The sequence below is a fragment of the Uloborus diversus genome, chromosome 2 (genome assembly GCF_026930045.1).
Source record: "Uloborus diversus isolate 005 chromosome 2, Udiv.v.3.1, whole genome shotgun sequence".
In the NCBI taxonomy this organism is placed as follows: Eukaryota; Metazoa; Arthropoda; class Arachnida; order Araneae; family Uloboridae; genus Uloborus; species Uloborus diversus.
Genome location: NC_072732.1, coordinates 31283815 through 31298715, shown reverse-complemented (window position 1 = coordinate 31298715; position 14901 = coordinate 31283815). Strand labels below are relative to the sequence as shown.

General features: G+C 33.9%; 1 protein-coding gene across 1 annotated transcript in view; it reads right to left on the bottom strand.

Annotated features, from left to right (window-relative positions):
- The window catches only part of LOC129216949 (tyrosine kinase receptor Cad96Ca-like), a 90364-nt gene that overhangs the window by 51693 nt on the left and 23770 nt on the right, over positions 1-14901 (bottom strand). Inside the window, exon 2 of the mRNA XM_054851168.1 lies at positions 6593-6673. Within this exon, the coding sequence (XP_054707143.1) occupies positions 6593-6673 (81 nt within the window). The remainder of the gene's footprint in view (positions 1-6592; positions 6674-14901) is intronic.

Sequence of the window (14901 nt, the reverse complement as noted above, 5' to 3'; positions counted from 1 at the left end):
TTATTCGGGGGCGAGAAAAATAGAAAATAAGGCCGATTTTTGAGCGAATTTTTTTTTGCGAATACAATACTTCCTTTTTGGTAAAAGAAAGTAAAAATAAAACCCCATGTGCAAACCACCGGGGCTCGAAGAAATGTTGTACGAAATTTCAAGGCTGTAGGTGCTATGGGATCTCCTATAAACGCAGGTCCCCCCGCCACGGACTTCCTTTCACAATTTCTTTGACCTAACTTTTTTTTTTTAATATAAAGAGAACAGGTGCTTAAATCAACGATTATGGGGAGGGAAGGCCATAATCACTGCAATATTTACTGTTCAAAGTTTGCAGAAAAAGATTTTTCATTAACTTTTCTCCAATAAAGTGAACCTCTTAAATAACTAACATAACAAGTTTCTTTTTCCATCATAACTTCATTTTCAAAAGATATTTGTCAATTTAAAAAATAAAAAAAAACGTCGAATTTGTAAAAATATCGAACGTCTATATCCAAATACTAGTAAAAGGTACCAAAGTACCAAATACTAGGCTAGGAATAAGGATACTTTTTAAACTACTTTAAAATGAAAGCTTAAAAAAAAATGCTTACTATAAGGTGAGGTGCCGAATAAGGCCCTGTGTACCAATAGAGCAACTTCAATTTTTCTATATTTGACAGCAAAATTTGCTAAACCGTGATTTTATCGTTATCAGAAAGACTAACTGATGATAAATTGTTATCAACAAGCAGCTTCTTATCAGCAGAAAAAAGTGCATCAACTGTTAATACAAAAGAGTCTTGTCAAAATTGCTTGATCTTACTTTACAGTAAATTATTTTTCATCGTGGTTCACTGTAGTTTACTTGAATAAAAAGTTGTTAATTGTTTTAGAAAGCCTTATTTATGTAGTTGACGAATTCAAAAAGATAAATAAAAACCGACTTAAAGCTTTAACTACTAAATCAAACAGACAAAACACAAAGGTAACTTATAAATATGTCGAAAATGCAACCGGAAAAACATGAATGATACTTCAAAAGATGTAAATCATAAAATTATTTGCGTAAGCATCCTATTCAAGAATAAAACATGCAGAAGAAGGTTGAAAAAAAGTGTCAGACCACGCATTTGCACTAACTGTGTCACGATTTCAAAAACTTAGCGAAAAAAAGGTTAAACACGGGATAAAGGAAGGTTCGTCTTCCATTTAAAGATGAGAAAGAATAAAATCATTTCCGCATTTGGGGGCATGGGGGTTAAGGTCACAGTGATCACAAGGACAGTTCGAATATAGTAACCAGTTTCCTTTTCTTTTTTTTCTTCTAGTGCTCGATGAGATTTTAATTCGTAGCTTTGGATTAATTTTAAGCATAATAATATTTTAATTCAGAAAAATAATGAACATTTCACGAGAAAATGCAAAACAACTAAGTTTATTATAAAAACCTGGTTTTTTTCACCTTCGCATAACTTTTAGCCACGCTTTAATTCTAAGGAATGCTAACGCCCAGCGTACTTTTCTTTCTAATACGAATTCGCAACTCCAGAGCTCGAATACGCTACCTTGCGGTGATTAACAATACTACCGAAAAAGGTAAAACAATCCATTCCACGTGTTTTTTTTTTTTTTTTTGGTACATTACAAGCTTCAGACAGCTTGTGGTGTAATGTAATTTCAGAAGAATAAAAAAGAAAGTTTCCCACAAACACGATGAAAAATTACTGTCATTCACAAAGCGTCAAAGCAAGTATAAGTTACGTCATTTGTTTGTTTTACCTTTTTCATCCGCCATTAAACAGTGGCTGCAGTGCTTTCTAGAGTGTATTGGAGTTGCGAATTGGTTTTTAAATAAATTGTTTTTCAGCTCAGTAATATAGAAAACAGAAATCATTGTAATTTATGATAAAAAAATTAAAAAATAATAGTTGAATCACAAAAATCAATGGGGTCGTTTCCAAAATTTTAAAAGTATTTTTTTCTGAAAGAGCATGCTTAAAAACATAGGATCTGACCATTTTTTGATAAATTTCTTTACGTTTAATATTTTTAAAAAATTACTTAAATCGGTATGCGTTCATTGTTTACATTTCTTGCCGATGACATCACAAATGATGAAATGCCATTCAGTGTTGCCATTCACAGTACAAAATATTTAATTCGCATTTTTACTCACGTGTATTTGCAACGATATGGTTGGTAGCAAGCGCAGAGCGCAATTTTAATTTGCTGCTTGATTATCATAACGTGGAAACGTAGTAGAAAGATGTGGCAAAGTGCATCATTTGTGACGTCATAAAGACCACGCCTTGTTTGAAAAATCGGACATTTAAAAAAATTAATTAAAAAAAAAACTGTTGGGAAAATGAAAGTATTTTCTGGGTCCATGTTTTTTTTTTTTTTTCGCTCATTCTATCCATTTCAATGACTAAAAGTATTACTTATGACTGAAGGAAACCACCCCATTGAAAACATCAAAATATGATTTTTATAATTAAAGTGCATGAGAGCAATACATATTTGCACCAAATGGTTTTGCTCACTGTTAAAGTTTACATTAATTTTTATGCAAAACTTGCAAGAAAAATAATTAATTTCGAGTCAATTTTTCATTTAAAAATAAAAAATAAAACTAATTGATGCAAGACGTAGGAAACCAACAAGGCACTGATTGTTTTTTATGAACTAGCTGCATCGACCGGCTTTACACGGTCTACCTTGAAAATAAAAGTTATGTCAAGTGACACGTGTTTAACAATCAGGTTTGAACAAAAAAAATCTAAAATTTCCCGACAAATTGCGGGAAAATAACCAAAAAAAAATTTTTTTTTTTTTTTAAATCTCCCGATTACAGGAAAAGCCTCCAAACAAAAGCCAGAATTTTTTGTTCATACTCGAGAAATAAATGGCAACAGATCGTTCTTCTCAATGATTTTCTTCACGCTACAAATTTAATTAAATGCATTGTTCAACAATGAATTTCTAATTGAAGGGTTACCTACATTTTAGCATGAAATCATTTAAAACAGTTATAATTCACGCTCTAATTACCTTGGAACATTGGAACAAATTTTATCTGATGCAGAAAAACCAGGGGTTAATATGGATATTTTATTCTAATTTTTGCGAGCCTTTTTTCGCCCTCATTTAATAGAAAAACGCCATTTTCGGGTCCTAAAACTAAAATTCGAACGATTCGGTTCTTTTTTGCTGTTCGAAAACCCCCCTTCGTTCCTTCTCATGTGCCCAAGTGCCTCCCTACCAAACTTGGTTGTGATTTGCCGTAAACTGTTCATTTATATAGGGAACAAACAGACATTTGTTTTATTTATATAGATTTTATAGATATTTATATAGATTTAGAGCAAATGTTTCCTCAGAAATATAAATTTATTATTATAGTATCATTGAATCAAAATTCAACAATGTACAACTTTTGTTGGTACAGAAAATGATGTGTGGTGTCGTAAATGTTGCAATTGCGAAAGGTACCAATGGCATGAGGACCTTTAAATGACCCTCAAGTTAGAAAATAGCAATATGTACCACCCATCACTTTTCTGAGTCACTTCAATGAGCTTTGAAGGTCAGGAGCGCCCAAATTATTGCTTGTAAGGGAGGAGCAGACCTATGAGTATTTTTAGTATTTTAAATACATGCCAAACTAAAACTGGGTTCAGTATCTCATTTTAGACGCAATTTCAAAGGAAAAAAAAATTTTTAATGCAATTTCATGCTATATTTGGTAGTAACACAAGAAAAAACGTTAGGTTTGTGGACGCTTCCCTGGAAAATTTTGAAGCCTTAAAACGCATTTTGGGCTGACCCCGGAATTTTTTTTTAATTGAAGTTTTAAAAACGCAATTTTGGGATACGTGTTGACATGTTAGGAGAGGAGGAGGTTGTTCTAATTTGAATTTTTTTTTTTTTTGGGGGGGGGGGGCTCTCAAATTCAGAAGACTAAAAACGCCATTACAAATTTTCTTTGGGTGAGTTTATGGGAAGGAGATGGAAATGTATGAGCTTTCCCTTCTTAAAACACATTCGAAAGTTCTCTTTGGCAACGTTAGACAAGGAAAAGAGGTTCCCCAGAGAAAATTGTTTGCAAGTCCAAGGAATATGATTTTCGATTATTGTTTGGTACGACGGAATAAGGGGCGGTTAAGCAGCTGCTGTCCTCTCGTAAATTTTCGAAATCAAAATTCTGAAAATACAATTTTCAGTTACCTTTATTGATATATTAAGGAGGAGAGACGGGATTGGGGACTCGGATGCGAAATTTTTTCCAAATTAAGAGCCTACACTGTTAAAAATTCAGGAAGATTTTCTGGTAATTGTTACTGCAAAATTGCATCGCCGACGCATCGCTGATTTTTACGGTAATTTATACCGGATAAATAAGCGATCCCAGCGCCAACTGGTTGCTGTGGCCTACCGAGGAAACCGTAAAAGTTTACAGTAACATTTGATTTTTACAATAATAGTTATTGGCAACATGGATGCCAGTAACAATTACCGTAAATTTTCCGGAAAATTTTTAACAGTGTAAAAGCCTAGTTTTGGACAGTCTTTGGTTTTGTCAAAAGGGTTAAAATCCTCTTTTGGGTCAGTGGTAAGTGTCAGAAATTGCTGCCGCGGAATGATCCGACTCTCAGGGCCATTCTGAAGTCAGAAAATAAATATGTGATGTATGAAATTGAAGGCCTCTATTTTATATCAAATGTGTCTTAAATACAGGGACTTCTGCCCCAGAAAGTTTAAGGATTTGTAGTCTTCAAAATACATTTTTGACGATCTTTGGTATTGTTGGAGGGGGAAGAGGTATGAGAGAGGGTAATTGTAAATTTTCAATTGTTATATCTCTAATTATGTTAATAAAAAGGCAGTTCGGGAGCTCGCCAACGAGCAGAAGAGATTCCAGGTCCGCAAATTTTCTTAATTTGTAGTTTTAAAAATGCATTTTAGACAACTTTTGGTAATGTAAAGAGAGGTTCAGAGGCGCTCCCCTGGTTCTTTTTTGATATTGGGGGGTCGAAATTTTTCGAAATTACAGTTGCAAAAATGCAGTTTTAAACGATCTTTGGTAATGTTAGGGGGAAGAGAGATTCGGTGTCTATCCCCGGGATTTATTTTTTAACTGAAAGTTTTCAGAATACGATTGTAACACCATCTTTGTTAGGTAACGTTAAGGGGACCGGCAATCCTTACCAATTGAAGCTCCCAAAACGTAATTTTGGTCGACTTTTAATTATGTTAGGGAGAGGAGTTTTCGGAAGGCTGTCCTCCGGAAAATTTTCGAAATTTAAGCCATGAAAATAAAATTAAAGACGCTCTGATTTTGGCGAGACAGGGGGGGAGGGGGTCAGAGAGACATTCCTCCAAAAAATTTTGAAGTTAGCTTTAAAACGCAGGTTTTAGAGCATCTTCGGTAATGTTAGTGGGAGGAGAGGTTTGGGGTTCCTTCTTCGGTAATTTTCAGGGGCGCTTCAACAGAAATTTTTCGAAATTGAGGCCCTAAAAACGAAAGAGTAGACGGTCTTTGGTGATATAGGGGGGGGGGGTGGAGGACGTCATGAATTTTTCCAAATTGAAGTGCGAAAAATGAAATTTTTGACAGCTTTGTTATAGCATGTAAGACTTTGAAAATTTCGAGGAGGGGTATGACCCTCTGACCCCACCCCCTCTGGTTTTGGCCTTTAAATCAAGGTTTTATGCAATAGTAGTTTCAAACATTAAGTCTCAATTATTAAAATAGGCGCAAAATATTTATAATTTGATGTTTATTGGCTTGTTTTTGTTGTCTAAATTAATAATTCATACTTAAAGATGGGAAAATATTCTTCTAAATTATGTATTTTTAATGATTTGTCATTGATGATTACTAGAAAATCGCCCGTCAAGGTATGACGGGTAAAATTGTTTCTACATTTTAACGAAGCAATTGCTTGTTTGGTGATACTTTGACAGTTGAAATTTTAACCAACTCCAGTGGATTAACCTTCAACTCCAGTAGATAGCGTTCATTGTTGACCCCGTTTTCGTTTCTCCATTCCATTCCCCTGAAACGAGTCTTACCAGTAAAACAGTTTAGTTTCCGGATCGAGTTCAGTCTTATCGAAATAAAGCATTTCCCTGCCTGTCAAACATTACCAAAAAATATTATCAAGTTATCACGCTATGGCGCAAGTTTCATTGTTGATGACGTCAGAGCGTTACTCGATCAGTGTAGAGCCGCTAGATCAGTGAATTCGCTATTATACTATGCACGAGGATATCATTGTAACGCCGTCACGGGACAGTTATGTAATTTAACTTCGTGGGAGTTCTGTGGCAAAAAAGAGCATTAAATTTAAACTCTAAATTTGTAGTTGGAACGTTTCCCTAAATTTTGAGTTGTGTCACTTTCCTTGTCGGGGTACGATCTATCCTTACATCGATTTAGTTGCTAACCTGGGAGATGAAGTGATTAGTAAATTGGAAGGGTTTTTTTTCCCCTTTTATTTCTACAGAAATAATAAGATTTACTCACAACAAGAATTGGATTTTAAATTAGCAGGTTAACATTACTATAAAACATACTAGACGTAGACCCGAAAACAAATGTAAGAAACCTTACCAATTGGTTCATCTTCTGGTATTAGCCATTCTCTTTTCATGTCAAATACTGGTGGAGTGTTTTGGCCAGAAAAGCATAATCCTAAAAGTAAAACACAATTAAAGACGGAATGATGTTTCATAGTTGTTTCTATAACATTTCGACAGTTTTACACAACAAGCTGAACCAGCGCAGTAACCTTTGCGCCCATTTTTCGGAATAACAATAATGATGTAAGACAGTATAAAGCTTTAAAAAATAAATAAATAAATAAATAAATAAATAAAAACTGAAAGAAAAGGAATCCAGCTGTCATTTGAATTTTGACGTCTGGAATTCAAATTATGCTTTCGCCCTCACGAATTGTGATAAGACCCTACTCGTTGAATTTCTTGTTTCTACAAATGGATGGAATGGAAATGGCCAAGAAGTTTGCACCCGTCGTATTATGACTGGTGATTTTCTAGAATAGGTAATACGAGGCATATCCATAAAAAAAGAAATGGTGATTAGGATACTTTGTAATTAAAAATTAAGATTTTATGGCCGAGATATAAACCAGTACACCTATCATAAAAATTATTCACAGCGTATAACGTTATGTATTTGTATTTCTTACCTATCTTAAATGATGGGAATTAATAATCTGCAAATTCTGTATTTCGATGAAGTTTTGATTTTTAAGTTCATCTATGTTGATGTTTTTCCTGAAAAACACGTAGTTTTACATCCCCCCCCTTCTTTTTAAGAGTAAAATCTGCATAAGTTAAGCCTTGAATGAACGCAAACTATCTGATACCATGGTGACGAAAATTTCTCCTCTTAATAAATATTAAAACAACGAGAAAGCTTATTCTCGTTGTCATAGCAATCTGAAAATCAGTGCAACATCAGCTTTGGTCAAGTAAATATAATAAGCAATTCGTTATTGCTCAAAATTGATGAAATTAATCGGTTAAAAGAACCACAAAGCCAAGACAGAGGGGATATTTGAGCGTCGAGATTTTGGGATGGTCGCCAAATTTTTTAAAGCAATAGTTTTGCTTCGGCAGCACCGACAATGTCAAAAAAAAAAAAAGACCTTGTCTTAGGCGTCAAAGAAAATAAAATCGATGATTGGGGGGGGGGGAGGCAAAGATTCTCAATTGTCAAAATCTTCTCCAACTCGACAACACGTAAAACGAACGCCAACGTTCGCCGTTGACGTTGGACATATTTGAGCGGCACAAAAACCTTATCAACCATCTACATACATTCAGCACTAATTCTTCAAGATGAAGTAAGTTTTTTTTTTACTTTTAATTCGATAAAAAACTTAATCAAAATATTTTCATAAAAGTATTTGATTTTCATATTAAATAGCTTCTTTATGGGAAATTAACCAGAATTTCATCTTTCGCTTTATTTTTGCTTCCTTTTCTTTCTTTATGTTGGAACTAGTGGTACCCGCACGGCTTTGCCCGTAATAGAAAATTAAAAGGTCTTTTGGTTCGCCTGCATATTTACAAATACTGTATGATGAATTTTCTCGCCAATTGGTTTGTACCCATGTTACGGTTCCACGTTATGATAATTTCGTATCTCGCCAATTGGCTTGTGCCCATGTTACGGTTCCACATTATGATAATTTCGTAATTTACTCGTCCAGCTTATGATAGTTTTGTTCTTAAAATTGGAATAGAAAAAGAACCACATCGAATTTTCGAAAAATCGCTTAGAGGTGCACACCCCCATGCTACAAACAAACTTTGTGCCAAATTTCATGAAAATCGGCCGAACGGTCTAGGCGCTATGCGCGTCACAGAGATCCTGACAGACAGAGATCCGGACAGAGAGACTTTCAGCTTCATTATTAGTAAAGATAAAGATTACAACATGAATTGGTTTTATTTGTTGTCTCCGCGAAAATAGGCTAAAATTGGAAGCACTTGAGCATGCTAGTAAACGTTCAGTATTTGAGAAGATATCCAATAAAAGCATAATAGCATTACTCCGCTTTCTCCTCCAAGAATAAAAACCAATTTGGAATCTTAACGGGAGGAGGGTGATGTGCAGCACATACAACGTTCCCCTCGTAATATTTCCCCAACAACATTCCAAGAAGATAATAGTTCCCAAGGAGAGAATAAGAGGCGTTTTTAAGGAATTTCAGACGGCGAGAATTCCAAGCCCCAACGCATTTATCACAGTCAGCGAAGGGAAAAGGTCATGGCCTGCACCCCAAACCTTGCTGAATCCAACCCGCTTTGAACGATGTTCGTTTCGTCAAACCTGGAGAAATGTTATTTAGCTTACGCATTCCGTTAACTAAGGAGTTTACTTTCAAAACGGATTGTATCTACTCGTACTTTTGGGGAAAAAAAATTTTTTTTTTCGTTTACAGGATCTCTAATATAAGCCCTATCGGCCCATGAATTTCTTTCTTCACGAAGTGGTTTGTATCTATTGTTAAAAAATGCGTAAACATTGGGTTTACCGAGTAGCATACCTAGGGTGTTTGGCTCCCCTAGAGATCTTAAGGAATTGCGCCCCCACAGCGTCCGTCGGCCCGATGGGAAGTCGCGGGAAGGCACAGTGACCTCCCGAATTTTTTTGGGGTGATCTCCTTTGGGTTTACCCATTTTGTGACTTCCCAAAAAATGGGGGGGGGGGGGGGGCATTTGACTAATTGAGAATTGACTCGACAAACTAGGAGACAATATTGAAACCTTAATATTTTTATTCAGCACTTTTATTATACTTGGCCTGATTGTCACGAAGAAATCTGAGGCCTGGTTTTGCTTATATCTCCGCAACTAGACCACTTGAACACTTCGGGATTTCACTAAATGATTTGCTTAATCTTTAGGTACAACTTAGCGCTGAATAATTAAAATTCTAGAATAAAATTATTATTTCAGTTTGGATGGGAAATAGCAAATTTCATGTAATTTCTCTATTAAATGTTTAAATATAAAACCCATTGTTACAAATTTTGTTGCCTTGCAACGGTAACGTTAAAAGCAATCATAATGAAAGTTTTGAATCAATGCTTCTCTGAAGCAGGCATGAAATTAGAAAAGCATAAATCCTAAAGAGAAACAAGGATTAAATTTTAGTGCCAACTGCTTAAAGTTTTAGACACGTATATAGGTTTTTTTTTTTTTTTCCCCTTTTAGTACCAAGCATTTATATGAAAAAATAATGGGAAGTTTCGTGAGGGTAAAATTATTCTATTTCTGAAATACATTTACGCTAAAAAGAATAAAATAACAGAATTAAAAAAAAAAAAAAAATACTAAGCACTTTTCAGAATGCACTCAAAAGGACAAAATAACTTTCCTGGATCAGAAAGCTCAATTTAAGAATTCCTGTAGTTTTCGAAAATTCCAAGAAAATGACACCACAAACGAAGAAAAGTGCGGCTCAGGTTATGAAGAGAATTTCTTATCATTATCTAGCTTTTGTTAATTTAGGTCTGACAAAATTGAGGAAAAAATCCTAGACTTATGCCAATAGTCACTGGTAATTCTACCAAAACATTGTGGAAAAATTCGAAATTCTAACAATAAGTGTTTGTGCGTAAAACGTTTTTTTTTTCGTTTTGCTAAAAAATATATAAAACTGGATTTAATCCGTTTTAAAAGTAAACTCCACAACTATTTGTTGCGCCAATAATTTTTCGAACCAATCAATACCCAAGATTTTATTTTTCGTGAAAATATATACCGTTTTCATATTGAATGGTCATAACTAGAAATATTTCAAACCAATAGGGGGAGGTTGCCCTCAATGAACCGGGTCCATGACTGGACTTCGAAGATATTTTCCGCACCAGAATTTTCTCAGGCACGAAATCAGTTTTAGCGTCTTCTTTTGTCTCAAAACAGTTTAATGCAGACTCGTCAAGCATTTTGAATCAATACATACATCATATTGTTAAACGTCCAAATAAGATTTATGCTGTTCACTTACTAATTATGGACATTTACATTTTGTTTTTACATGCTTTCAATATCACTGAACAACTAAATGGGAACATTAACTTGAATAAGTGCATTTTCAAGTACAGTCATAGAAAAAAAAAACGAAACACTCGACCGTATTCAAAGACTATTGACACTAGAGACACGTGTGAGGTGTCATTAATTCAGGAATAAAAAGTTCTACATAATTATGTTAAAAAATTGTTGTTAAGGGGTCGTCTTTATATTAAAACGAGCATCAACTTCAAATTTTTCAATGAGAACCCCCCTTTTTTATCACATATTTGTGATCAGCATCCTTTTTTAACTTTATATGCAAAGTTTTGTTTAATTCGATCCAGCCGTTACTTCAGAATCGAGTTTTGAAAAATTCCTCTCGTAATGTTAAAACGTATTTTGATATTTTTACTCATAACACAAAAACTAGATTAGGCACGGCAAAGATTGTTTTTTTATATTAAAATATGAATCAACCCAATAATAAAAACGCCCTTTACAACACCTAAAATGTAATTTTAGTTTTTTTTATGAATTATTTTAATATTTTTTGAAAAAAATATCATCTGAAACCATATTAAATTTTAACAGAAAAACAATCTAGAAGAGCTTTTATGCGGGAATCCAAAATTTGAGCTCAAAATATTCCGTAGTTTTTGCACTATGCTTAAAACTTCATTTTTTCTCACTTTAGGGGACCATATACTTTTTTAAAACAGAAATTATGAAAGTTGGTTTCGTCGTAAAAAAAGAAAAAAAATGTTCAACAAAATAAGCAAACCAATTATAACGTGGTTTTTCTACATTAGAGTTACGTCTATGAATTTTTTAAATGCATAAATTTATTCGCTGTTTCTGCAGAAAAACAACACAATATTGCAACCGTCAGTCTTTTGTGGATATCATTCAAACGTCAATGTGTAAATAATGCGAAACATTAATTTATTGTTTAATAAAAGAATATTTTATAGAACTTTTTTAATTAAAAGCTACACTTAAAATACTTCTTTTTGTTTGTTTGTTTTTTTGCAATAGACAGTGTAGAATTGATGGCTCTTCATGGTAATAATTTGCTAAAAGGAAAAATTATTGCCTTGTCTAAATCGGGAAAAAGCAATCGAAAAATAGCCGACAGTGTGAAGTTTCGCCTTTAACAATATCCAGATGGGTCAACAGGTAATATTTGCTCTTAGATAAGTTTACTGGTTTTTAGGAATTATTATTATTATTTTTTGTAAAGTGTTTGAATAATTTTCAATGTGGTAGGAGAGGAAATTTTAGTAGCAGTAGAGGGCCGCGTGCTTTGAGCCTCATTCTGCACAAAAGTAGTAGTTGTAGCAAATTGTGAACTTTTTTTTTTTTTGACTTCGTCAAAAAATTAACAAAACATTAATTTGCATGTTAGATTAAGTTGAGTTTTTGTCTATTCTTAATTATAATTTAAATACTCCTTTTTTTCTATTTATTTTCTCGGTCATTGTCCATGCATTTCACATTAAAACTATTCTCGCAAGACAAAGATAAAATTTCATTTTTTTTTTAATAATGTGGAAAAATATCGACCAAAAAAAAAAAGGAAAAAAAAAGAGTTGTAAAAAATTATTGTTATCAACTACTAAATGCCTATCTTATTATATAAATGCATGTTTTTCAGAATCCAATATCTGAATATTCGGCTCCACCTTTATAACACTGGCACTCTAATCCAACTTTCTGGTCCTATTCTTTAAGCAAACAACGGGCCACATAGACCAGCTGCGAGGGCTGAATGTGGCCCGCGTCTCCACTGCGGTTTGGTTATTCCAATCGATGGTTGCAGTGGGTCCTAATACTGAGCACAACAGCCCTGCACCGAACATCTGGTTTAACCGAGCAACGAAGCAGGTGTCATGTCATTAAAGCCGAGAGTGCCTAAAAACTGGTGGATGAAGAAAATTTATCTCACCAGTGAGATGCCGTAGACATACAGCAAATAAATTTACTTTACCTACCAGTTTATTCGCACTCTTAGCTTCAATGAGGTGACTTCTGCATCCCGCACGATTAGTTTCGATTCCAGTCTATGAAATCCGTAGCTAGGACGAAATTGTAGTCTCTGGATAGATTAAACTCATCTGTCGGGTATGCTTCGTGTGGTATGGCTATAGGTGCGCCAGCCTATAGCCTCACACTATAGGAAATGTTCATTAGCAAGTATATAGTACTAAGCTTTGCTTGCATGTGCTAAGTTACAAAATCGGAGAAATGACAAGAAGTCAGATTTCGGTTCACCTCGGTTTAAGCTAAAATAACTTTTGTCTTTTTATATTACGGGTTGGACCATCTCGAATCTCGTTGCTAGAAATAGCATTGGGAAATTACTTTCCTAAATTGCTTTTAAGATTCATTACATGTTTAACTAAAACCGCCAATTGTGTTATGCTTTTTTAATATTACCACACATTATGTTCTTCAGCATCAAATTTGGATTGAAACAAATTCTCTTTTTTTTTTATTACAAAAAAGCCGCTAGAACAATTACCGTGTTTGTCCACTGTGTTAATTCATATAACCAAATTTTTATCAAATAAAGTTCGAGTATGAACAGTTTTCTCATTAACGGGTATTTATATTCTCGTGTTTCTGTTTTATTTTTCAGATTGATACTTCGTTCATTTTATGTATATAGAGCAAATTTTCACGGAATAAATAAACCTTGCTTCTCTCGTGTCTCCAATCTATTTAATGCTGCGTCTTCCCACGTTGTGCTGCATATTTTTTATATTTTTGTGTGCGATGACCCAAACTTCTGCCGATGTTCTGCGAAATTAAAAACGCGCAATTCCATTTGACATCAAAAGACTTTCTATTCATTCCAAAATAAACCTGTAACATAGGTGCAATACATTTATCAAACATATTCACATCTTGATTCTAGGTATAAGGTTTGATATTTACATTTCTTTGAGGCTAATTTGCTGAATGATTATATAAGTAATCCAATAGGTTCATATTTGAAAAGGCAAAAAGTTCCATTAATTTTAATTTGTCCTTATTCGATTTACTAAACAACGATCTATACGATGGACCAGTCAAACCCGATCCGTCATTCTTAGGTTAATCCTGATAGACAAAAATCTGTAAATATTTTAACTTTTTTTTCAAAAAAAAAAAAAGTTTTCGACCGTAAATCGCTTTTTGGCGCAACATTATCGGCCCAAAAAGTATCGAATTACGGAAAAAAGAGAACTTCAAAAAATCATGAATTGAGCTGGATAATCTCGATCTTTTCTTTGTTTACATTCCGTTACTTGATAAGCCGTGACCTGGAAAGAAGTGTTTTCAATTTGGTGACGGTCCCTAAAACGTTTTTCGTTAATAACTCCTGTTCTACAGCACAGATTGCAGTGAAATTTCGTACCCTGGCTGTATTTTGCGGTCTAAACATAATTATGTAGCAAAAAATAGGGGTTCCCATTTGAAAATCAAGAGTTAGTGCTCGTTTTGCGTTGTATATGGTCCCTTATCAAACTTTTACCTACGTAGTTTTAAAGAAGGCTTTAAACCAAGTCTGATGACACCTTTCTTTCCTTTCTAGCATGTATAATGGCCGAATAATTAAAAGTGTTTCGTTTTTTTTTTCTATGACTGTACAACCTGTACTAATGTTATAAAGAGAGAGGGCGGATTTTTGTGTGTTTATATGTTTGAGGTTATCCCCGGAACCCCTGCACCTATTTGAAAAATTCCTTCACTATATGAAAGGTGCTTTCTTACTGAGTGACATAGGCTATAATTCGAAAAAATCCGATTAATATTTTTTTATTCCAATTTAGGCCCGAATTTCACATAAATTCCGGAATATAGGAGAGAAAAATTACTTGCACATATTGATATTATAGTATATCGTTGAAAAGGGTAGAATTCCCCACGTTCTAAGCAATTTGTTTCAATCTCTAACTTAATTACGGCAGGAGTAATTTGCGTTTTTAGCTCGAAGTTTTTTAGGCTTAGCTGAAATTTACGCACTATTTTCTTCATTAAATCTTCAATAAAAAGTGAAGGAATGGGGTTGTTTCCTTCAGTCAAAAGTAGTACTTTTTGTCACTGAAATTGATAGAATAAGCAAAAAAAAAAAAAAAACATGGACCCAGAAAATACTTTCATTTTCCCAACAGTTATTTTTTAAAATTTATTTATAAATTTGTTATTTATAAATTTGGAATATTTGAATCAGGAATTGAGAAACATAAAAAGCTATCTTTTACCTGCTAAGTCTCAAGTGCTCTCTGGCAATCATTGACAGAGAGCATAAAATGTTATTCATAAATTTGAAGTATTCGATTCAGAATTTGAGAGATATAAAAAGCTATATTTTTTACCTTTAAA